This window comes from Salmo salar, chromosome 12 (genome assembly GCF_965601325.2).
Source record: "Salmo salar chromosome 12, fSalSal1, whole genome shotgun sequence".
Lineage (NCBI taxonomy): Eukaryota > Metazoa > Chordata > Actinopteri > Salmoniformes > Salmonidae > Salmo > Salmo salar.
In genome coordinates this window covers 99,598,118-99,625,646 of record NC_138302.1, presented here as the reverse complement: position 1 = coordinate 99,625,646, position 27,529 = coordinate 99,598,118, and the positions used below count along the sequence as shown (strand labels likewise).

The following is a 27,529-nucleotide window of genomic DNA, read 5'->3' as shown; positions in this document are numbered from 1 at the left end:
TGCCTGACTAGGGGAAGATTGGAGCACAGAGAGAAACCCAACATTCAACACAAAATCTCAGCCAGTCAAGTGAAATAGGTACACAGACAACCCAACAGCGCAGTAGGCGTGTTTCTTCTCTTGCTTTGATAAAACCCAAAAGATAACATCGGCCTCGATAAGACTGTCTGCTAGATTCAAAACCTAAAACCTTTATTTTAGCACAAAATATGAGCCAATCAAATGAAATTCCAAAACCTACTGTATGTGTCATTGTTGTCTTGTTTTGATAAAACCTAAATGTAGAAATAACATTGCTTTGGTTAAGAGTGTCTGATGCAAAATGACTGTAGTCTTAAAGATTTGCTCTATACAGGAAAAGGTAAACTATTATTAGATATTAAAAAAAAAAGGTTTTTATGAATATTGCTAGCAACAACAGAATACGTTAGCAACAACAGAATACGTTAGCAACAACAGAATACTCTAGCAACAACAGAATACGTTAGCAACAACAGAATACGTTAGCAACAACAGAATACTCTAGCAACAACAGAATACGTTAGCAACAACAGAATACGTTAGCAACAACAGAATACGTTAGCAACAACAGAATACTCTAGCAACAACAGAATACGTTAGCAACAACAGAATACGTTAGCAACAACAGAATACGTTAGCAACAACGGAATACGTTAGCAACAACAGAATACTTTAGCAACAACAGAATACGTTAGCAACAACAGAATACGTTAGCAACAACAGAATACTCTAGCAACAACAGAATACGTTAGCAACAACAGAATACTTTAGCAACAACAGAATACTCTAGCAACAACAGAATACTCTAGCAACAACAGAATACGTTAGCAACAACAGAATACTTTAGCAACAACAGAATACTCTAGCAACAACAGAATACTCTAGCAACAACAGAATACTCTAGCAACAACAGAATACGTTAGCAACAACAGAATATGCTAGCAACAACAGAATATGCTAGCAACAACAGAATATGCTAGCAACAACAGAATACATTAGCAACAACAGAATACGCTAGTATCAACAGAATACGCTAGCAACAACAGAATAATCTAGCAACAACAGAATACGCTAGGAACAACAGAATACGCTAGCAATAACAGAATACGCTAGGAACAACAGAATACGCTAGCAACAACAGAATACGCTAGCAACAACAGAATACGCTAGCAACAACAGAATACGCTAGCAACAACAGAATACTCTTGCAACAAAAGAATACTCTAGCAACAACAGAATACGCTAGCAACAACAGAATACGCTAGCAACAACAGAATACTCTAGCAACAACAGAATACGCTAGTAACAACAGAATACTCTAGCAACAACAGAATACGCTAGCAACAACAGAATACGCTAGTAACAACAGAATACTCTAGCAACAACAGAATACGCTAGCAACAACAGAATACTCTAGGAACAACAGAATACGCTGGGAACAACAGAATGCGCTAGCAACAACTGAATAAACATAGAATGACAGTAGATTTGACAATCACATTTGACAATCACATTTAGAATGACAGTAGAAAAGATGAGTGCATCTTTCTAAGGATGTCAACTATTTCTCAACTCCTAATATTGAGTTAATTACACTCACTGGAGCTCATTAAACTCACTGGAGTATCTGACATGGGCTTTGAAAAAGCACCCGCTAATAGCAGTCCCATCAAGTGTCGCTGGCAGCTGACTTAGCGAAAATGTGTTTGGATGTACCTTTCTAGCTATTAGGCTGTTAGAGTTTACACTTCTTATTCCAATTATAATGTTTTAAGGTCCAAATATTTAAAATCTGTGTCGCCAATTTGTCTGGGAGGGAGCCCCTGGGTCCCCGTTTGCACCAGCCTGCCTGGGAGGGGGTCCCTGGGTCACCAGCCTGCCTGGGAGGGGTCCCTGGGTCACCAGCCTGCCTGGGAGGGGGTCCCTGGGTCACCAGCCTACCTGGGAGGGGGTCCCTGGGTCAGCAGTTTGCACCAGCCTGCCTGGGAGGGAGTCCCTGGGTCACCAGCCTGTCTGGGAGGGGGTCCCTGGGTCACCAGCCTACCTGGGAGGGGGTCCCTGGGTCATCAGTTTGCCGGGGAGGGGGTCCCTGGGTCACCAGCCTGCCTGGGAGGAGGTCCCTGGGTCACCAGCCTGCCTGGGAGGAGGTCCCTGGGTCACCAGCCTGCCTGGGAGGGGGTCCCTGGGTCACCAGCCTGCCTGGGAGGGGGTCCCTGGGTCACCAGCCTGCCTGGGAGGGGTCCCTGGGTCACCAGCCTGCCTGGGAGGGGGTCCCTGGGTCACCAGCCTGCCTGGGAGGGGTCCCTGGGTCACCAGCCTGCCTGGGAGGGGGTCCCTGGGTCACCAGTTTGCACCAGCCTGCCTGGGAGGGGGTCCCTGGGTCATCAGTTTGCCTGGGAGGGAGTCACTGTGTCACCAGTATGCCGGGGAGGGGGTCCCTGGGTCACCAGCCTGCCTGGGAGGGGGTCCCTGGGTCACCAGCCTACCTGGGAGGGGGTCCCTGGGTCATCAGTTTGCCGGGGAGGGGGTCCCTGGGTCACCAGCCTGCCTGGGAGGGGGTCCCTGGGTCACCAGCCTGCCTGGGAGGGGGTCCTTGGGTCACCAGCCTGCCTGGGAGGGAGTCCCTGGGTCACCAGCCTACCTGGGAGGGGGTCCCTGGGTCACCAGCCTGCCTGGGAGGGAGTCCCTGGGTCACCAGCCTACCTGGGAGGGGGTCCCTGGGTCACCAGCCTACCTGGGAGGGGGTCCCTGGGTCACTAGTTAGTCTGGGAGGGAGTCCCTAGGTCACTAGTTAGTCTGGGAGGGAGTCCCTAGGTCACTAGTTAGTCTGGGAGGGGGTCCCTAGGTCACTAGTTAGTCTGGGAGGGAGTCCCTAGGTCACTAGTTAGCCTGGGAGGGAGTCCCTAGGTCACTAGTTAGTCTGGGAGGGAGTCCCTAGGTCACTAGTTAGTCTGGGAGGGGGTCCCTGGGTCACCAGGCTACCTGGGAGGGAGTCCCTAGGTCACTAGTTAGCCTGGGAGGGGGTCCCTAGGTCACTAGTTAGCCTGGGAGGGGGTCCCTAGGTCACTAGTTAGTCTGGGAGGGAGTCCCTAGGTCACTAGTTAGTCTGGGAGGGGGTCCCTGGGTCACCAGGCTACCTGGGAGGGAGTCCCTAGGTCACTAGTTAGTCTGGGAGGGAGTCCCTGGGTCACCAGGCTACCTGGGAGGGTGTCCCTGGGTCACCAGTTTGCCTGGGAGGGTATCCCTAGGTCACTAGTTAGTCTGGGAGGGAGTCCCTGGGTCACCATTTAGTCTGGGAGGGAGTCCCTGGGCAAGAAAAGGTTTGAAGACCCCTGCATTCTAGAAGGAGAAAGAGAGAGCGATAGAGAGAAAGAGAGAGGGGGAGGCTTTTCCCTGAGATATAACAGTAGCTTGAACAGTGCTTGGAGGGGTGATTGTAAAGTGTTATTATTATACCTGGGAAGCTCTTTGTGTTTTCTGTATAAATCCAGGTGAAGACGCTGTGACATTATGGAACAAAACAGACTGGGATTTATATTGTATAACCCATTGCCATAGAAAAGAGGTTGAGACACGAAATACAAAAGATATTTTCATGAACAACCATATTTTTGTTGAGAGAGAGAGAGAGAGACAGAGAGAAAGAGAGAGAGACAGAGACAGAGACAGAGAGGGAGAGAGAGACAGAGAGAGAGAGAGAGAGAGAGAGAGAGACAGAGAGGGAGAGAGAGACAGAGAGAGAGAGAGCCCAAAGCTTGTAACAAAGAGAAGAATGAAAGGAGTGAAACAATGCTCCTTCATGAAGCAGCGAGAGCAGAAACCTACAGATGATTTGCATGCGCTCTAAAGATGAGACGTGCAGAATAACTCTCCCTCTCTGCCTCTACCTTTTCCTCTCTCTCTCCCTCCTTTCTTCCCTTCTCTCTCTCCCTCTCCTTCCTCCCATCTCTCCCTCCCTCTCCTTCCTCCCCTCTCTCTCTCCCCCCTCTATCCCTCCCTCCCTCTCCTTCCTCCCCTTCCTCCCCTCTCTCCCTCTCCTTCGTCCCCTCTCTCTCTCCCTCTCTTTCCTCCCCTCTCTCTCTCCCCCCTCTATCCCTCCCTCCCTCTCCTTCCTCCCCTCTCCCCCTCCCTCTCCTCCTCCCCTCTCTCTCCCTCCCCTCTATCCCTCCCTCCCTCTCTCTCCCCCCTCTATCCCTCCCTCCCTCTCCTTCCTCCCCTCTCTCCTTCCTCCCATCCCTCTCTCCCTCTCCTTCCTCCCCTCTCCCACTCCCTCTCCTCCTCCCCTCTCTCTCCCTCCCCTCTATCCCTCCCTCCCTCTCCTTCCTCCCCTCTCTCTCTCCCCCCTCTATCCCTCCCTCCCTCACCTTCCTCCCTCTCCTTCCTCCCATCCCTCTCTCCCTCTCCTTCCTCCCCTCTCCCCCTCCCTCTCCTCCTCCCCTCTCTCTCCCTCCCCTCTATCCCTCCCTCCCTCTCCTTCCTCCCCTCTCTCTCTCCCCCCTCTATCCCTCCCTCTCCTTCCTCCCCTCTCTCCCTCCCTCTCCTTCCTCCCATCCCTCTCTCCCTCTCCTTCCTCCCCTCTCCCCCTCCCTCTCCTCCTCCCCTCTCTCTCCCTCCCCTCTATCCCTCCCTCCCTCTCCTTCCTCCCCTCCTTCTCTCCCTCTCATTCCTCCCCTCCCTCCCTCTCTCCCTAACCTTCCTGTCCTCCCTTTCTCCCTCTCCTTCCTCCCCTCCCTCTCTCCCTCTCCAACTCAACTGCTTTCCATTTCACTCTCTCTTGATCTCTGCTGAGCACAAACTACATACTGTATTTAAAAACAAATTAATGAATTAAACAAAAATACATACAATACAGTACATTGAAGAGCTTGGGGCTCTATGAGAATAAAGGCACACTATCCACCTTCAGCAATATTCTCTCTCTCTCTCTCCCTCCCCCTCACTCCCTCCCTCCTGTCAGCTCTGACAGAGACACATAGGCCTGAATTATTCAACAGCCCACTGACTGACTGACTGATTAACTGACTGACTGACTCATTAACTGACTGACTGATTAACTGACTGATTAACTGACAGACTGATTAACTGACTGACTGACTGACTGATTAACTGACTGACTTACTGATTAACTGACTGATTAACTTACTGAATGACTGACTGATTAACTGACTGACTGACTGATTCACTGACTGACTGATTAACTGACTGATTAACTGACTGACTGACCGATTAACTGACTGACTGATTAACTGACTGACTGATTAACTGACTGACTGATTAACTGACTGATTAACTGAATAACTGACTGATTAACTGACTGACTGACTGACTGATTAACTGACTGACTGACTGACTGATTGATTAACTGACTGACTGATTAACTGAACAATTAACTGACTGACTGACTGATTAACTGACTGACTGACTGATTAAATGACTGACTGATTAACTGACTGACTGATTAACTGACTGCCTGATTAACTGACTGATTTAACTAACTGACTGACTGATTAACTGACTTAGTAACTGACTTATTAACTGACTAATTAACTGACTGACTGATTGTCTTTTTAACTGACTGACTGGCTGGCCAAATTACTGATTAATTAACTGATTGGCTGGCTGACTGATTAACTGACTGGCTGGCTGACTGACTGATTAACTGACTGGCTGGCTGGCTGACTGACTGATTAACTGACTGGCTGGCTGACTGACTGTCTGGCTGACTGATTAACTGACTGACTGGCTGACTGAATAACTGACTGACTAGCTGACTGATTAACTGGCTGGCTGGCTGACTGACTGATTAACTGAATAACTGACTGATTAACTGACTGATTAACTGGCTGACTGATTAACTGACTGATTAACTGACTGACTGACCGATTAACTTACTGACTGACTGACTGATTAACTGACTGACTGATTAACTGACTGACTGACTGATTAACTGACTGACTGATTGATTAACTGACTGATTAACTGACTGACTGACTGACTGATTAAGTGACTGACTGATTAACTGAACAATTAACTGATTGACTGACTGATTAACTGACTGACTGACTGACTGATTAAATGACTGATTTAACTAACTGACTGGCTGATTAACTGACTGATTAACTAACTGACTGACTGATTAACTGAATTATTAACTGACTTATTAACTGACTAATTAACTGACTGACTGATTGTCTTTTTAACTGACTGACTGACTTTTTAACTGACAGACTGGCTGGCCTGAGTGGCTGACTGATTGACTGGCTGGCCAAATTACTGATTAATTAACTGATTGGCTGGCTGACTGATTAACTGACTGGCTGGCTGGCTGACTGACTGATTAACTGACTGGCTGGCTGGCTGACTGATTAACTGACTGGCTGGCTGACTAACTGTCTGGCTGACTGATTAACTGACTGGCTGGCTGGCTGACTGATTAACTGACTGACTGGCTGACTGACTAATTAACTGGCTGGCTGGCTGGCTGACTGACTGATTAACTGACTGACTGATTAACTGACTGACTGATTGACTGACAGACTGATTAACTGACAGACTGATTAACTGACTGACTGATTAACTGGCTGACTGATTAACTGACAGACTGATTGACTGACTGATTTAACTAACTGACTGGCTGATTAACTGACAGACTGATTAACTGACTGATTTAACTAACTGACTGGCTGATTAACTGACAGACTGATTGACTGACTGATTTAACTAACTGACTGGCTGATTAACTGACTGGCTGATTAACTGACAGACTGATTTAACTAACTGACTGGCTGATTAACTGACTGACTTACTGACAGACTGCTTGGCTGACTGGCTGGACTGAGTTGCTGACTGATTGACTGGCTGACTGATTATCTGATTGTCTGACTGGCTCAGCTACCAGGCATATAGCCCAGTGTACTGTAGGTCAGAGGGATAGAGTGTGTGTGGACAACATACATTATAAAAAGTCATTCATGAAACATTGAAGACGGTTGTAACGTGGAGGGACAATTTTAGAGTGTTTGGCTCAACACTTCCTCTCTGACAAAATATCAGTATCTCTACTTGCACACTCATCTTCTGCACATCAGTCACTCCAGTGTTTAATTGCTATATTGTAATTATTTTGCCACTATGGCCTATTTATTGCCTTACCTCCCTTATCTTACCTCATATAGACTTTTTTTCTACTGTATTATTGACTGTATGTTTGTTTATTCCATGTGTAACTCTGTGTTGTTATTTGTGTCGCACTGCTTTGCTTTATCTTGACCAGGTCGCAGTTGTAAATGAGAACTTGTTCTCAACTGGCCTACCTGGTTAAATAAAGGTGAAATAATAAATTATATATCTTTCAAAACATCTTACAAAAGAAAAGTCTAAGTAGTAAACATCTGTGTGAAGAAAAAAGCTTGTTTGTGTCTGTAGATATTACCAGCCTTTATTATGTCTGTAAACCAACCAATCACACATCAGGAAGCCTCAATGAGTCTGGAAAACAGAAACCTGTCATTCTGTAAAGGTGAAAACGGCCATGACAGGTTCTGTGGTACGCTGCTGTTATTACACACACACACACACACACACACACACACACACACACACACACACACACGGCACACGCGCACACGCACACGCACACACACACACAGACACAGACACACACACACACGCAGACACACACACACACAGGCACACGCGCACACGCACACACACACACACACAGACACAGACACAGGCACAGGTACACACACACACACACACACACACACACACACACACACACACACACACACACACACACACACGACACAGGCACACACACACACACAGGCGCATGCGCACGCACGCACACACACACACGCACACACACACCCCTGTGCCCATGTGGGGAACCATCAAAGGGATACTTTGGGATTTTGGCCACGAAGCAACGAGCATGCTAGCAGATACCCATAGACTTCCAGTCATTGTGCTAAAGCTAGATAGCATTGGCTTGCGAAACTACCTCTAACTTCCTTCATACTGGACACAGATATATAAAAATGGTATCCACAAGTTCATCTGACTCTGGGGAAGTAGATAATGGGCCTCAATGCCAAAATTCAGAAGTATCCCTTTAAATCACCATGTGGCAGCACATCAAAGGCCATGGTGGAAATGACCATGGTGGAAATGACCATGCTGGAAATGACCATGCTGGAAATGACCATGCTGGAAATGACCATGCTGGAAATGACCATGGTGGAAATGACCATGCTGGAAATGACCATGGTGGAAATGACCATGGTGGAAATGACCATGCTGGAAATGACCATGGTGGAAATGACCATGCTGGAAATGACCATGCTGGAAATGACCATGGTGGAAATGACCATGGTGGAAATGACCATGGTGTAAATGACCATGCTGGAAATGACCATGCTGGAAATGACCATGGTGGAAATGACCATGCTGGAAATGACCATGCTGGAAATGACCATGGTGGAAATGACCAGGCTGGAAATGACCATGCTGGAAATGACCATGGTGGAAATGACCATGCTGGAAATGACCATGGTGGAAATGACCATGCGTGGAAATGACCATGCTGGAAATGACCATGCTGGAAATGACCATGCTGGAAATGACCATGCTGGAAATGACCATGCTGGAAATGGCCATGCTGGAAATGACCATGCTGGAAATGACCATGGTGGAAATGACCATGCTGGAAATGACCATGGTGGAAATGACCATGGTGGAAATGACCATGCTGGAAATGACCATGCTGGAAATGACCATGGTGGAAATGACCATGCTGGAAATGACCATGGTGGAAATGACCATGGTGGAAATGACCATGCTGGAAATGACCATGGTGGAAATGACCATGGTGGAAATGACCATGGTGGAAATGACCAGGCTGGAAAGACGCTCTTATCCAGAGCGACTTACAGTAGTGAACGCATACATTTCATACACTTTTTATTTTTTATTACTATTTTTTTTTTTGTACTGGCCCCCCGTGGGAATCGAACCCATAACCCTTGCGTTTCACACACCATGCTGGCGTTGCAAACACCATGCTCTACCAACTGAGCCACAGTGGAAATGACCATGGTTCCACCTTGTACTAGGACCAAGCCGTGTTTGTTTGTGTGTTGTGATTCAGCCCGGCTCTGCTGTGGAAGGTGACTGCGCTGGCATGGTGTGTGTGTGTGGTGTGTGTGTGTGTGTGTGTGTGTGTGTGTGTGTGTGTGTGTGTGTGTGTGTGTGTGTGTGTGTGTGTGTGTGTGTGTGTATGGTCAGTCAGAACAGGGCCCTCACAGAGTTGCGGCTAACATTTCAGTGAAGCCCAGAGACAGAGCTGCTGTGAATTACTCACACTTAGGAAGCCATTTAGCTAGCTACTGACTAGCGCCTAGCGCTGTTAGCTTCATGTGCAGAAATACCTCCACTGTCAGCGCTTAGCGCCTAGCTAACGCTTAGCTTCATGAGCAGAAATACCTCCACTGTCAGCGCTTAGCGCCTAGCTAACGCTTAGCTTCATGAGCAGAAATACCTCCACTGTCAGCGCTTAGCGCCTAGCTAACGCTTAGCTTCATGAGCAGAAATACCTCCACTGTCAGCGCTTAGTGCCTAGCTAACGCTTAGCTTCATGAGCATAAATACCTCCACTGTCAGCGCTTAGCGCCTAGCTAACGCTTTGCTTCATGAGCAGAAATACCTCCACTGTCAGCGCTTAGCGCCTAGCTAACGCTTAGCTTCATGAGCAGAAATACCTCCACTGTCAGCGCTTAGCGCCTAGCTAATGCTTAGCTTCATGAGCAGAAATACCTCCACTGTCAGCGCTTAGCGCCTAGCTAACGCTTAGCTTCATGAGCAGAAATACCTCCACTGTCAGCGCTTAGCGCCTAGCTAACGCTGTTAGCTTCATGAGCAGAAATACCTCCACTGTCAGTGCTTAGCGCCTAGCTAATGCTTAGCTTCATGAGCATAAATACCTCCACTGTCAGCGCTTAGCGCCTAGCTAACGCTTAGCTTCATGAGCAGAAATGCAGGCTGCTGATTCCCTGATATACGTCATTTTAGTAGACACTTTTATCCCAAGCGACTTACAGTAGTGGGACATCGAACAGAAATAGAACTCACAACCCGTTGCAACCACCATGTTCTACCAACTGAGCCACACAGGGCTACAACACTAGTGGATCGGTGTTATGTTTTGTTATGTTCTGTTCTGTTCTGTTCTGCTCTCTTCTACTCTCTTCTGCAGAGGCTCTGTTCTGTTCTGTTCTTTTCTGTTCTGCTCTGCTCTTTATGTTCTGTTCTTTATGTTCTTTTCTGTTCTTTATGTTCTGCTCTGTTCTGTTCTGTTCTGTTCTGTTATAGGCTATACCCTTAAAAAAAGGGTCCCAAAAGGGTTCTACCTGGAACCCAAAGGGTTCTTCAAAGGGTTATCTTATGGGGACAGCTGAACAATCTTTTTAGGTTCTAGATAGTTACTCATACATATAGTTTTGTACATTTAAATCCCTTTTGTGGCATGATGAGGGCATACAGCTTCTTATAGCTTCTGGCTCATATTGTTCACCTTTTGTAATGTCACTGGATTACCAGCATTTACCAGACGTGTGATTTATGGTGTTAACTATCTACAGTGTTAACTATCTACAGTGTTAACTACATACAGTGTTAACTATCTACAGTGTTAACTATATACAGTATTAACTATCTACAGTGTTAACTATCTACAGTGTTAACTATATACAGTGTTAACTATATACAGTGTTAACTATCTACAGTGTTAACTATCTACAGTGTTAACTATTTACAGTGTTAACTTTTTACAGTGTTAACTATCTACAGTGTTAACTATTTACAGTTTTAACTATTTACAGTGTTAACTATCTACAGTGTTAACTATATACAGTGTTTACTATTTACAGTGTTTACTATTTACAGTGTTTACTATTTACAGTGTTTACTATTTACAGTGTTTACTATCTACAGTGTTAACTATCTACAGTGTTAACTATTTACAGTGTTAACTATCTACAGTGTTAACTATCTACAGTGTTAACTATTTACAGTGTTAACTATTTACAGTGTTAGCTATTTACAGTGTTAACTATATACAGTGTTAACTTTTTACAGTGTTAACTATCTACAGTGTTAACTATTTACAGTTTTAACTATTTACAGTGTTAACTATCTACAGTGTTAACTATCTACAGTGTTAACTATATACAGTGTTAACTATCTGCTATCTGCTATATATGTTAACTATCTCTGCTATGTCAGAAAGACAGAGATGCCTCAGAGCTGTTTGAGTTGGAGTTGGTTCATTAACACAGATTAATCTGTTTATACAAACAGACCGACAGACACACACACACACACACACACACACACACACACACACACACACACACACACACACACACACACACACAACATTTTTCTACGAGGTCAATCAAGATCTTCTGACGTGTCCTCATTTACACCAAACAGGCTGGTGATACTATTAACAGGAGTACAGACAGACAGACAGACAGACAGACAGACAGACAGACAGACAGACAGACAGACAGACAGACAGACAGACAGACAGACAGGTGATACTATTAACAGGAGTACAGACAGACAGACAGACAGACAGACAGACAGACAGACAGACAGACAGACAGACAGACAGACAGACAGACAGACAGACAGACAGACAGGTGATACTATTAACAGGAGTACTGACAGACAGACAGACAGACAGACAGACAGACAGACAGACAGACAGACAGACAGACAGACAGACAGACAGACAGACAGACAGACAGACAGACAGACAGACAGACAGGTGATACTATTAACAGGAGTATTGACAGACAGACAGGCAGGAGTACTGACAGACAGACAGGCTGATGATAATACAAGGTCCTGGTGATTGAAGTGTAAACTCTCAGCTCAGTAAAAAGCCCTGGGTGAGTTACACTAATAGGAACATGGCAGATAGAGTTACTGCCTCCCCTCCCCTCTTCTACTCCTCCGCTCCCCTCTTCTACTCCTCTCCTCCTCCCCTCCCCTCTTCCATTCCTCTCCTCCTCTCCCCTCTTCCATTCCTCTCCCCTCTTCTACTCCTCTCCTCCTCTCCTCCTCTCCCCTCTTCTACTCCTCTCCTCCCCTCCCCTCTTCTACTCCTCTCCTCCTCTCCCCTCTTCCATTCCTCTCCCCTCTTCTACTCCTCTCCTCCTCTCCTCCTCTCCCCTCTTCTACTCCTCTCCTCCTCTCCTCCCCTCCCCTCTTCTACTCCTCTCCTCCTCTCCTCCTCTCCTCGCTTCCATTCCTCTCCTCCTCTCCTCCCCTCTTCTACTCCTCTCCTCCCCTCTTCTACTCTTCTCCTCCCCTCCCCTCCCCTCTTCTACTTTTCTCCTCTCCTCTCCTCCCCTCTTCTACTCTTCTTCTCCCCTCCCCTCCCCTATTCTACTTTTCTCCTCTCCTCTCCTCTCCTCTTCTACTCCTCTCCTCTCCTCCCCTCCCCTCTCCTCTATTCTACTTCTCTCCTCTCCTCCCCTCCCCTCTTTTACCCCTCTCCTCTCCTCTCATCCCCTCTTCTACTCTTCTCCTCCCCTCCCCTTTCCTCCCCTATTCTACTCCTCTCCTCTCCTCTCCTCCCCTCTTCTACTCCTCTCCTCTCCTCTCCTCTCCTCCCCTCTTCTACTCTTCTCCTCTCCTCTCATCCCCTCTTCTACTCTTCTCCTCTCCTCCTCTCCCCTATTCTACTTCTCTCCTCCCCTCCCCTCTCCTCCTCTCCCCTATTCTACTTCTCTCCTCTCCTCCCCTCCCCTCTTCTACTCCTCTTCTCTTCTACTCTTCTCCTCTCCTCCTCTCCCCTATTCTACTCTCCTCTCCTCCCCTCTCCTCTCCTCCTCTGCCCTTCTCCTCTCCTCCCCTCTCCTCCTCTGCCCCCTCCCATACCCACGATGCTCAGGTCCTCCCCTACCCATGCCCTACAACGTTCAGGTCCTACCCATGCCCTACAACGTTCAGGTCCTACACATGCCCTACAACATTCAGGTCCTACCCATGCCCTACAATGTTCAGGACCTACCCATGCCCTACAACGTTCAGGTCCCCCCCTACCCATGCCCTACAACATTCAGGTCCTACCCATGCCCTACGACGTTCAGGTCCCTACCTACCCATGCCCATGAGGTTCAGGTCCCTACCTACCCGTGCCCATGAGGTTCAGGTCCCTACCTACCCGTGCCCATGAGGTTCAGGTCCCTACCTACCCGTGCCCATGAGGTTCAGGTCCCTACCTACCCGTGCCCATGAGGTTCAGGTCCCTACCTACCCGTGCCCATGAGGTTCAGGTCCCTACCTACCCGTGCCCATGAGGTTCAGGTCCCTACCTACCCGTACCCATGAGGTTCAGGTACCTACCTACCCGTGCCCATGAGGTTCAGGTCCCTACCTACCCGTACCCATGAGGTTCAGGTCCCTACCTACTCGTGCCCATGAGGTTCAGGTCCCTACCTACTCGTGCCCATGAGGTTCAGGTCCCTACCTACCCGTGCCCATGAGGTTCAGGTCCCTACCTACTCGTGCCCATGAGGTTCAGGTCCCTACCTACCCGTGCCAGATTGCTTCTGCTCAATGTAAAAGGCCCGGCTCTGCCCGAAACACCAAAATCAGAAATAACTTAGTAAATCCATTAGCTGCTCCTCTCTGTCTGCCACTCGCTCCCTGCACTCTGCTGACGGCGACTCTGAGTTTCCAGAGCAATGCCTCCGCTTGGGCTGCTCTGCCTCAGTGACGAGACATGAGAGAGCAGTTAGCTGTTAGCTACTTTTTGTCACTCTAAACTCTGATATTATTATTTTTGCGTGTAAAATAATCTCTCCCGTCTCTATATTTGATGAGGTTGAAGCTCTTCTGACACCATGTTATGATCTTAGTCAGATGTGATTTGTACTGAACAGCAGAGCACGAGCAAATGGCTCAGCTTAATAATGTTAGTGATACCCGAGCCATACCTGTACCCTAGTTATTGATGAAAAAAACAGGCCCTACTGTATAATGTCGGGGCCCGTCGGGCTGAAGCCGCATAGCAGAGCTCTACAAAGCAGCAGGAGGGATCAGACAGCACAACAGATGGTCCGATATATTAAAGAGACCTAAGACAATTGTACTGTTTGTTAGTGCTGAGCGACTACTGCTCTTTGAGGTGAGTTTGGTTTAGGTTTGATTATTAAAAAAATAATCACTGTTTTCGATTTCGATAATATATATATATATTTTTTTACACTAAATGGATTATGAAATAATGACATTAAAATTATCCAAGATTTTTTATAGAAATTCCAATGCCAACAAGTGAACATTCCAATTACCAAAACATTGAAAACATTCCATTGTCTCTGTCAGGTCCACAAAATAAAATTGAAAATTAATATAAAATTATAAAATATTTAAGTTGTGTATATTACTTTATATATGACATTATCATTTTTCATTCCTTAATAAAGTCATCATCTCATCTCTGTTCAGGCAGTAGCATCCAGCCAGCCAACCAGCCATCCATCTTGTGTTATCTCTGTTCTCCCCACACTGTAATATCTTTAGTCATCCTATTTAGCTAGGCAAGCCTGCCTAAGTATGCTACAAAGCTCTCTGACAATCACTTTACTAGTTTTTCATAGTAGATAGTAGGCACATTTTCACAAACTGTCTCTATCCCTCTCTCTCTCTCTCTTGTTGTTGTGTTGTGTACATTCCTCTCTCATGTGGTCTGTGTGCATCTAACCTAATGTAGGAGGCATAAAAGTGTTTCTGTCTCTGTCCGAACCGGAAAAGAACAGGCGCAATGGATTAGGGTCATTGTAGTTAATTACCACATTTCTGCACTGAACTAGGTTGAATATTTGCTTAATGTAAACTACAACTCCCTTCAGCCCAGCATCTTATATTGTTCTTGTATTAATTTATCTCATTAATTATTTTTTAGTTTACCTTTATTTAACTAGGCAAGTCAATTAAGAACAATTTCTTATTTTCAATGACGGCCTAGGAACAGTGGGTTAACTGCCATGTTCAGAACAACAGATTTTGAACTTGTCAGCTCGGGGATTCGATCTTGCAACCTTCTGGTTACTAGTCCAACACTAACCACTCTAACCACTAGGCTACCCTGTCGCCACACTAGGATCTCTCCTCCCATTTGCTTTCTCTCTGACAAAAAAAAACTGAACTAAATTGAATTCAAGTAATTGAACCGACAAAAAACTAAAGTTCAGTTAATCACTCAGCACTACTGTTTGTACCTAAGTGTTAAAACATAAGAACAAGGCATATGCAGAAAATAACCTCGTCCCTACTGTAAAATATGGTGGTGGATCTTTGATGTTATGGGGCTATTTTCCTTCCACTGGTCATGGGGCCCTTCTTAAGGTCAACGACGGCATCATGAACCAAATACCAGGAATGGTTGCCTCTGCCAGGAGGCTGAAACTTGGCCACAAGTGGATCTTCCAGCACCCCAAGCACACTCCAAAAATCCATAAAGAAATAGTTAATTTACCCCAAAAAATGTACATTTTGCAATGGCCATCTCAGTCTCCGGACTTGAACCCCATTGAAATCCTGTGGTTTGAATTGAAAAGAGCAGTCGAAGGATATCAATGATCTGGAAAGATTCTGTATAGGAGAAATGGTGTAAGATCCCTCCCAATGTGTTTTTTTATTAAATAAATAATAATATATATATATATAAAGTAAGGTGTATAATCAATTGACCTTCTTTTCAACTGGAGCAGAAAAACTGACTCTGGAAGCCCACAGCAAAACAATAACTTTTTTGTGTAGCGTACAACAATACTTTTTCAAACATTTAGTTTTTTTTTGGTTACAGTAAGGTGTGAGAGGAATGAACCTTGTTCTCAACCGGACCAGAGAAACGGTCACTCTGGAAGCCCAGAACTACAGAACTACAGAGTGGTTGGGAAATAGCTTATTTCCTCTAAGAGCTCATTGGATCAGTTCATTTACCTTGATTGTGGGTTTCCTGGTGGAGAATCCTCGGTACCATCCTGAAAGAGAAAAATAACAAAATCAATGTTTAGGAGAGACCTTCAGCCCAACCTCTGAAAACCCTGAAATCAACATTATCAGTATCATCTTAACGTTGTGGGATAATGTGTCAGTGAGTGGGGTCAGGTAGGACTGATGTTATCTTAACGTTGATAATGGGTCAGGTAGGACTGATGTTATCTTAACGTTGATAATGGGTCAGGTAGGACAGATGTTATCTGAACGTTGATAATGGGTCAGGTAGGACTGATGTTATCTTAACGTTGATAATGGGTCAGGTAGGACAGATGTTATCTGAACGTTGATAATGGGTCAGGTAGGACTGATGTTATCTTAACGTTGATAATGGGTCAGGTAGGACTGATGTTATCTGAACGTTGATAATGGGTCAGGTAGGACAGATGTTATCTGAACGTTGATAATGTGTCAGGTAGGACTGATGTTATCTGAACGTTGATAATGTGTCAGGTAGGACTGATGTTATCTTAACGTTGATAATGGGTCAGGTAGGACTGATGTTATCTGAACGTTGATAATGGGTCAGGTAGGACTGATGTTATCTGAACGTTGATAATGGGTCAGGTAGGACTGATGTTATCTGAACGTTGATAATGGGTCAGGTAGGACTGATGTTATCTGAACGTTGATAATGGGTCAGGTAGGACAGGTGACTCCATTACAAAAGAGACAATTCCTCTGATAAAATCCCCCTAACGGCTATGAAACTCTAATCAGCATCAAACTGCTTGGTAGAATCTGACACCTACCTGACCCCACCTACCTGACCCCACTCACTGACCCCACCTACCTGACCCCACCCACTGACCCCACCTACCTGACCCCACCCACTGACCCCACCTACCTGACCCCACTCACTGACCCCACCTACCTGACCCCACCTACCTGACCCCACCTACCTGACCCCACCTACCTGACCCCACTCACTGACCCCACCTACTGACCCCACCTACCTGACCCCACCCACTGACCCCACCAACCTGACCCCACCCACTGACCCCACCTACCTGACCCCACCTACCTGACCCCACCCACTGACCCCACATACCTGACCCCAATCACTGACCCCACCTACCTGACCCCACCTACCTGACCCCCCCTACCTGACCCCACCCACCTGACCCCACTCACTGACCCCACCCACTGACCCCACCTACCTGACCCCACTCACTGACCCCACCTACCTGACCCCACTCACTGACCCCACCTACCTGACCCCACCCACTGACCCCACCCACTGACCCCACATACCTGACCCCACTCCCTGCCTCCACCTACCTGACCCCACTCACTGACCCCACCTACCTGACCCCACTCACTGACCCCACCTACCTGACCCCACCCACTGACCCCACCTACCTGACCCCACTCCCTGCCTCCACCTACCTGACCCCACTCCCTGACCCCACCTACCTGACCCCACCCACTGACCCCACCTACCTGACCCCACTCCCTGCCTCCACCTACCTGACCCCACTCACTGACCCCACCTACCTGACCCCACCTACTGACCCCACCTACCTGACCCCACTCACTGACCCCACCTCCTGACCCCACCTACCTGACCCCACTCACTGACCCCCCCTACCTGACCCCACTCACTGACCCCACCTACCTGACCCCACCTACTGACCCCACCTACCTGACCCCACTCACTGACCCCACCTACCTGACCCCACCTACCTGACCCCACCTACCTGACCCCACCTACCTGACCCCACTCACTGACCCCACCTACCTGACCCCACCCACTGACCCCACCCACTGACCCCACCTACCTGACCCCACTCCCTGCCTCCACCTACCTGACCCCACTCACTGACCCCACCTACCTGACCCCACCTACTGACCCCACCTCCTGACCCCACCTACCTGACCCCACTTACTGACCCCACCTACCTGACCCCACTCACTGACCCCACCTACCTGACCCCACCCACTGACCCCACCTACCTGACCCCACTCACTGACCCCACCTACCTGAACCCACCTACCTGACCCCACCTACCTGACCCCACCTACCTGACCTCACCCACTGACCCCACCTACCTGACCCCACCTACTGACCCCACCTACCTGACCCCACCTACCTGACCCCACCTACCTGACCCCACCCACTGACCCCACCTACCTGACCCCACCCACTGACCCCACCTACCTGACCCCACTCACTGACCCTACCTACCTGACCCCACCCACTGACCCCACCTACCTGACCCCACTCACTGACCCCACCTACCTGACCCCACCTACCTGACCCCACCCACTGACCCCACCTACCTGACCCCACCTACCTGACCCCACTCCCTGACCCCACCTACCTGACCCCACCTCCTGACCCCACCTACCTGACCCCACCTACTGACCCCACCTACCTGATCCCACTCACTGACCCCACCTACCTGACCCCAGTCACTGACCCCACCTACCTGACCCCACTCACTGACCCCACCTACCTGACCCCACCCACTGACCCCACCTACCTGACCCCACTCACTGACCCCACCTACCTGACCCCACCCACTGACCCCACCTACCTGACCCCACCTACTGACCCCACCTACCTGATCCCACTCACTGACCCCACCTACCTGACCCCACTCCCTGACCTCACTCACTGACCCCACCTATCTGACCCCACTCACTGACCCCACCTACCTGACTTCACTCACTGACCCCACCTACCTGACCCCACTCACTGACCCCACCTACGTGACCCCACCTACCTGACCCCACCCACTGACCCCACCTACCTGACCCCACCCACTGACCCCACCTACCTGACCCCACTCACTGACCCTACCTACCTGACCCCACTCCCTGACCCCACCTACCTGACCCCACTCACTGACCCCACCTACCTGACCCCACCCACTGAGGGAGAGTACTTTTATTTCAGTCTCGGCTTGATGGGAACATGTGGTGGATGTGTGTTATAACTCAGCCGCTCCTGTTCCTGTCCGTGGTACTGTACCGTGGTACTAATGGATGTGACCTTATATATGTTAGGTGAGGGAGAGTACTTTTATTTCATTTTTTATGATGTTATAATTTCCTCAATCAAAAGTTTATACCAACAGACGTAGCTAATTTAATAGCCTATCATTATAGAATACGCATATAGCGCATCCTCTAATTGCAATAATCTACCTATATATTGTTTCTCAAGAAAAACATTTTATTTTTAACACGCTCAAGCAACACAATGCTCGCTTAACCCGGCAGGCAGCCGCACCAATGTGTCGGAGGAAACACCGTACACCTGGCGACTGTGTCAGCGTGCACTGCTCCCAGACCCGCCACAGGAGTCGCTAGAGCGCGACGGGACAAGGATAACCCGGCCGGCCAAACCCTCCCTTTACCCGGACGACGCTGGACCAATTGTGTGCCGCCTCATGGGTCTCCCGGTCGCGGCCGGATGAGACACAGCCTGGGATCGAACCAGGATCTGTAGTGACGCAGCGAGCGCTGCGATGCAGTGACTTAGACCGCTGGGGCTCTTGGGAGGCCTGTGTGTCTAAACTTCTGACTGGTACTGTATATACGATATCTTTAACACAATACCATGCAGATTTCATAAAGCCTTATTCTGAGGGCCTAGTTGTACCCTGATACAGGCGCCTGAAAGTCACACACATCACTATGAAGCAAAACCACACCCATCATTATCATATTTCCCAGCATGCTCTAGCAGGTTTATTTTTTTAGAATTGTTCATTTCAATATCTGTTTGTGATTCTGTCTGTTTGTAAATTGATTGATTGATTCATCTTATGCTACACAAAGATAAATAACATACATTTTTTACCAAATCAGTTAGATTTTTTTTTGCACCCTTTTACAAAAAATGTGGTTCCAGTTTAAATGGCTTAGATCAGGGGTCAGCAACAGATGTAATCAAATCAAATGTATTTATATAGCCCTTCTTACATCAGCTGATATCTTAAAGTGCTGTACAGAAACCCAACCTAAAACCCCAAACAGGTGTAGAAGCACGGTGGCTAGGAAAAACTCCCTAGAAAGGCCAGAACCTAGGATGAAACCTAGAGAGGAACCAGGCTATGAGGGGTGGCCAGTCCTCTTCTGGCTGTGCCGAGGTGGAGATTATAACAGAACATGGCCAAGAATTTAACAGATGTCATGTGGGCCAAAATCGGACAGATGTTTGTTGGCCCCCTGAAGTTTTTGTTGAAAAATCACAATGATCCGGATTCTGTAATTCTCTTTTTTTTATCCAGGTTTAGATCGATCTGGCAGTTTTTGATATGTTTTTTCAGAAAATAATCAGATAGGATCATTCTCATTCAGATACCACAATATCCAGATGACAGAATCAGGGATTTTCAGTACTTTGAACAGGCCTTGCCATCTACTGGGCAGGTTGTAGTACTACTAATACACTGTCATTGGGAAACAGAGATGAGTAAACTCCACCAATAAAGGGAAAGGGAAAGGAGGATACCTAGTCAGTTGTACAACTCAATGCCTTCAACTGAAATGTGTCTTCCACATTTAACCCCCAACCCCTCTGAATCAGAGAGGTGCGGAGTGGGGGGGGCTGCCTTAATCGACATCCACGTCTCCAGCTCCCGGGGAACATTGAAGGTACCTTGTTTAAAAAGAAATAGAGCTTGTATATCACTTATAAGGAAGTAGATGCATTTATTTGACACTTTTCAATATAACAACTGATCACATATCTATACTGCAGTCAATTTAACATTATCAACTTTTGGTTTTCAGATGTAAAAATGTTTCTTAAATCTCCTCACCTTAGTTACATTGCCATTTTTTTGGTTGTAGTGCAATTCACCTCTTTAAATCCACCCTGAATTCACCCTGAATCCACCCTGAATCCACCCTGATCCACCCTGAATCCACCCTGAATTCACCCTGAATCCACCCTGAATCCACCCTGAATCCACCCTGATCCACCCTGAATCCACCCTGATCCACCCTGAATCCACCCTGATCCACCCTGAATTCACCCTGAATCCACCCTAAATCCACCCTAAATCCACCCTGAATCCACCCTAAATCCACCCTTCCAGTAGGATCAAGATAATCATGTTGTTTGGCATCAAAATTATCCTAATCACTATCTTTGAGTTTTAAAAAATTCAAAAACCAAATACAATCCTGATTAATGGTCAGATTGGATTACCAAATCCTTATCCCTATCCAGAGGATCAGAATCTACTTTTTCAGTTTTGAAAACCACAATTATAACATTTAGTCCTATCAGATTGTCGAAATCCAGTCAGATAACTTTGGAAAAACTGGGCCATGGAATTCAGCTACAAATGTAAAAAAAAAAAAAATGTAGGAAATCTGTTCCCAAGTATTCCCCCCCCCCCCCCCAAAAAAAGAGACATATGTGATCGTGTCTCAATGTAATCAAGGTATGAAATGATTGTTCTTTTCAAATACAATCTCTTTTTGGGCTTAGTTGTGGTCAATTTTCGATGTACAAATGATTATAATTATGTTCCGGCCCCCTGACCTTCCTCTGCTACGAAAAACAGCCTACATCTGAATCTAGTTGCCTCCCCCTGCTTTACCGGGGGTACAAATTCTGAATGCAGGTTGTGGGTTATTAACAATGTAAACTGTTGCATATCTTAACTCTGGCTGGATTCCAATAGGTATTACACATCACTTTGCAAGCCAGCATAATGTGACTTGCAGCTAGGGTTGCAAAATTCTGGTAACTTTCCAAAAATTGCCAGATTTTCCAGAAATCGTGTTTGGAAGTTTCCTGGAAACGGAACTTATAACTATAAAGGTACAAACCTTGCAGGGTACGACTACAGTGTTTGTACCGCTTTATGATCAAATCTAAACCTTTTTTTCCTGAAAGTGAAATATAATGTCCTGAAACTCCTGGTTTACAGGCCACTTCATGCCTGCAAGTCACATTAGGCTGGCTGTTCTGGTGTGCATATGAGTCCACAGACTCCACACTTTCAGTGTTGACTTAACACTGTGTTAATTTTTATTTTAACACTGGAGAATTTGCTGTGTACAAGGGGAAAGTTGAAGTTAGTGTACTGTACTGTCTTAATATTTTACTGAAATCTAGACTAGTATGTACATCATGGCAAAGAGCACCTCAGACCACATCACTGAAAAAGCCTAACTCTCAGACCTGCGTCAAATAGTGATTTGATACTAACTGCAATGTACATTATGGAACGCTGAATAAAAGCAAGCCAATGTGTGGCAGTGTGTAGACAGTCCTCCTCTTTCTTTGACTGAAGACAATACTCTAGTTTTCAAATCAAATCAAATGTTATTGGTCACCTACACATGGTCAGCAGATGTTATTGCGAGTGTAGTGAAATGCTTCTAGATCCGACAGTGCAGCAGTATCTAACAGGTAATATCTAACAACTCCACAATAAAACCTAATACGCACAATCTAGTAAAGGAATGGGATGAGAATATACAAGTGTATAATATATGGATGAGCAGTGACAGAGCGGCTAAGATGCAGTAGATAGTAAAGAATAGATAGTGAAGGATACAGTAAACATTATATCCATATGAGATGAGTAATGTCAGATATGTAAACATTATTAAAGTGACATTATTAAAGTGACTAGTGTTCCATTTATTAAAGTGGCCAGTGATTTCAAGTCTGTATGTTGGCAGCAGCCTCTCTGTGTCAGTGGTGGCTGTTTAACAGTCTGATGGCGTTGAGATAGAAGCTGTTTTTCAATCTCTCGGTCCCAGCTTTGATGCACCTGTACTGACCTCGCCTTCTGGATGACAGCGGGGTGAACAGGCAGTGGCTCGGGTGGTTGCTGTCCTTGATGATCTTTTTGGCCTTCCTGTGACATCGGGTGGTGTAGGTGTCCTGGAGGGCAGGTAGTTTGCCCCCGGTGATGCGTTGTGCAGACCTCACTACCCTCTGGAGAGCCTTACAGTTGTGGGCGGTCCAGTTGCCGTACCAGGTGGTGATACAGCCCGACAGAATGCTCTCGATTGTGCATCTGTAAAAGTTTGTGAGGGTTGTTGATGACAAGCCACATTCTTTCAGCCTCCTGAGGTTGAAGAGGCGCTGTTGCGTCTTCTTCACCACGCTGTCTGTGTGGGTGGACCATTTCAGTTTGTCTGGGATGTGTACGCCGAAGAACTTAAAACATTCCACCTCCTCCGCTGCTGTCCCTTCGATGTGGATAGGGTTGTGCTCCCTCTGCTGTTTCCTGAAGTCCACGATCATCTCCTTTGTTTTGTTGACGTTGAGTGAGAGGTTGTTTTCCTGACACCACACTCCGAGGGCCCTCACCTCCTCCCTGTAGGCCGTCTCGTCATTGTTGGTACTCAAGCCTACCACTGTTGTGTCATCTGCAAACTTGATGGATGAGTTGGAGGCGTGCATAGCCACGCAGTCATGGGTGAACAGGGAGTACAGTAGGGGGCTGAGCACGCACCCTTGTGGGGCCCCAGTGTTGAGGATCAGCGGGGTGGAGATGTTGTTTCCTACCTTAACCACCTGGGGGCGGCCCGTCAGGAAGTCCAGGAACCAGTTGCACAGGGCGGGGTCGAGACTCAGGGTCTCAAGCTTAATGAGTTTGGAGGATACTATGAATGCTGAGCTGTAGTCGATGAACAGCATTCTTACATAGGTATTCCTCTTGTCCAGATGGGATAGGGCAGTGTGCAGTGTGATGGCGATTGCGTCGTCTGTGGGCCTATTGGGGCGGTACGCAAATTGGGTCTAGGGTATCAGGTAGGGTGGAGGTGATATGATCCTTGACTAGTCTCTCAAAGCACTTCATGAAGACAGAAGTGAGTGCTAAGGGGCGGTAGTCATTTAGTTCAGTTACCTTTGCTTTCTTAGGAACAGGAACAATGGTGGCCATCTTGAGGAATGTGGGGACAGAGGGATATGGAGCGATTGAATATGTCCGCAAACACACCAGCCAAATGGTCTGCGCATGCTCTGAGGACGCGGCTAGGGATGCCGTCTGGGCCAGCAGCCCTGCGAGAGTTAACACGTTTAAATGTTTTACTCACGTCGGAGAAGGGGAGCCCACAGTCTTTGGTAGTGGGCCACGTCAGTGGCACTGTATTGTCCTCAAAGCGCTCTAATGTCGTCTTGCTTCTAACAAGGTTCTCTGTTCTGATGAAACCAAGATTGAACTCTGGCCTGAATGCTGAGCGTCACGTCTGGAGGAAACCTGGCACCATCTCTACGGTGAAGCATGGTGGTGGCAGCATCATGCTGTAGGGATGTTTTTCAGCGGCGAGGACTGGGAGACTAGTCAGGATCGAGGGAAAGATGAACGTAGCAAAGTACAGAGTAATCCTTGATGAAAACCTGCTCCAGAGCACTCAGGACCTCAAACTGGGGCAAAGGTTCACCTTCCAATAGGACAACGACCCCAAGCACACAGCCAAGACACCTCAGGAGTGGCTTCGGGACAAGTCTCTGAATGTCCTTGAGTGGCCCAGCCAGAGCCCGGACTTAACCCGATCGAACATCTCTGGAGAGACCTGAAAATAGCTGTGCAGTCTCTCAACCTGAGAGAGCTAGAGAGGATCTGCAGAGAAGAATGGGAGAAACTCCCCAAATACAGGTGTGTCAAGCTTGTAGAGTCATACCCAAGAAGACTTGAGGCTGTAATCGCTGCCAAAGCTGCTTCAACAAAGTAAAGGGTCTGAACTTCTGTAAATGTAATATTTCACTTTTTTTTATTTTTAAGAAATTTCCTAAAATTTCAACAACAAAAAAATGTTATTTGTCATTATAGGGTATTGTGTGTACTGTAGATTGATGAAGAAAAAAACGGTTTAAGACATTTTAGGCTGTAATGTAACAAAATGTGGAAAGTCAAGGGGTCTGAATACTTTCTGAATGCTTTGTATCACTAGGGGCAATGGTACCATCAAGTAGACTTGTGTTTTGGGGACAGGGATGGCAGAACGGCAGAAGCCCCGAGCTCTGGTTCTGAGGGTCGAATGTCCAATCACACACACACGCACGCACGCACACACACACACACACACATACACACACATACACACACACACACACACACACACACACACACACACACACACATACATACACACACATACACACACACACACACACACACACACACACACACACACACACACACACACACACACACACACACACACACACACACACACACACACACACACACACACACACACACACACACACAGGTAATAGAGACCTCTGCTTCTCTAAGGTACCGTAAACCTACCTCGCAGGAAGTAGATATGTACAGATGTTATTGTATATTGTTAAGAGTGTAATGGTATTAGTAAAACACACCTTGACATTTCTCCAGTATTTGGACTGTCTCTCCTATCTCCAGAGCCAGACCATGGGTCACCGTCCCTCGGAATGTACAGATCACTGTGGGAAAGAAAGAAAGAGAGAGAGAGAAAAGAGAGAAAGAAAGAATTCTCAGTAAGAAGACACGTAGATAAAAAAAAAAGATCTGAAAGGGTTCTTCAGCTGTAGCCATAGGAGAACCATTGTTGATACCAGGTAGAACCCTTTCCACAGACGGTTCTACATGGAACCCAAAAGGGTTCTTCAAAGGGTTTCTTCTTCTATGGTGACAGCCGAGGGAACCCTTTTAGGTTCGAGATAGCACCTTTTGTTTTTCTAAGAGTGTAGCAACAAAGGAAGAGTTTCAAACTATATTTTAATTCTGCGCTAGTTTAGTTGCCCAACAGGAAAACGCTTGACCCCTGTCTTCACAGTAAGTGTAGAGGTTTGGTAGGTCTGTGTGATAGGGCATGTGACTGTGACACTGACAGTCTGTTATCCTGTCATACAGTACCCCTAGGGCAAAACAACACTTTACTGTCACAGTCACAAACAGGTTGTCACATTGTCTCTCTCTCTCTCTCTCTCTCTCTCTCTCTCTAGCACATTGTATAGCAACAAAAACACTGAACACAATAACACATTTATGTATCTATGTCTCTCCCTCTCCTCTCCCTCTACTTCTATCTCTACTCTCTCTCTCTCCTCTCCCTCTACTCTCTCTCTATTTCTATATTCTATCTCTGCTCTCTCTTTCTCCATCTCTACTCTCTCTCTCTCCTCTCTATTTCTATATTCTATCTCTGCTCTCTCTTTCTCCATCTCTACTCTCTCTCTCTCCTCTCCCTCTACTCTCTCTCTATTTCTATATTCTATCTCTGCTCTCTCTTTCTCCATCTCTACTCTCTCTCTCTCCTCTCTCTCTATTTCTATATTCTATCTCTGCTCTCTCTTTCTCCATCTCTACTCTCTCCATCATATCAACGTAAACTTGGAGTCATGTGATGACATGGTGTGTGGTCCTCCCACTACGACTCATCAGGAAACCATGCAGTTTATTAGGCTACAGAGGAAATAAGTTATGATGAACTTCACAGGGTGGTGAAAGTGGAAACCATGCAGTTTATTAGGCTACAGAGGAAATAAGTTACGATGAACTTCACAGGGTGGTGAAGTGGAAACCATGCAGTTTATTAGGCTACAGAGGAAATAAGTTACGATGAACTTCACAGGGTGGTGAAGTGGAAACCATGCAGTTTATTAGGCTACAGAGGAAATAAGTTACGATGAACTTCACAGGGTGGTGAAGTGGAAACCATGCAGTTTATTAGGCTACAGAGGAAATAAGTTACGATGAACTTCACAGGGTGGTGAAAGTGGAAACCATTTAAAGAAAAGAGCAGGATCTTGGTCTTCTCTTTCCAATAAATATCCAGGGTCTTATTCTGGTGACATGATAATCGATCATTGGCTGCCGTTTGACAAATAAAAAATAATCTTGCTATTTGTTTTCCATAATAATAATCTCAACATGTAGGCTAGACATGTGCTCTAGCTACGAGCATGCAGATAGCGCTGTTGGCTAGGGCGCACGTGCCAATACCAGACTATATAATGCAAAATTCTTTGTGGGGAATACCACCAGTAAAGTTGAAAATGCGATGGAAACCCATTTAACCGTAAAAATGTTATTTTTACGTGCACTACGTCATCACGCTTGTCACGGCTGTTCGAAGGAGCGGACCAAAATGCAGCGTGTTCGTAGTTCCACATATTTATTAGACGTGAAACTGAATGCAATACATAAATAACTTGAAACCACAAAACAACAAACCGTGACGCAGAGAGGAAAACACACTACTCAGATAATAACCCACCACCAACAACACTGAGAAAACCCCTACTTAAATATGATCTCTAATCAGAGACAACGAGGATCAGCTGCCTCCAATTAGAGATCAACCCCTAAACAATCCCAACATAGAAATAGACAAACTAGAACTTAAACATAGAAATAGAAAACATAGAACGACCCAAAACACCCCGTCACGCCCTGCCCTACTCTACTATAGAAAATGACATCTTTAAATCGGGTCAGAACGTGACAAC

General features: G+C 46.7%; 1 protein-coding gene across 1 annotated transcript in view; it reads right to left on the bottom strand.

The window, feature by feature from the left end:
* Positions 1–27,529, bottom strand: part of LOC106566212 (dedicator of cytokinesis protein 3) — a 401,791-nt gene that overhangs the window by 264,647 nt on the left and 109,615 nt on the right. Inside the window, exons 2-3 of the mRNA XM_045691962.2 lie at positions 25,418–25,501; positions 16,045–16,085 (exon numbers count right to left, since the gene is read on the bottom strand). Coding sequence (XP_045547918.2) covers positions 16,045–16,085; positions 25,418–25,501 — 125 coding nt within the window. The remainder of the gene's footprint in view (positions 1–16,044; positions 16,086–25,417; positions 25,502–27,529) is intronic.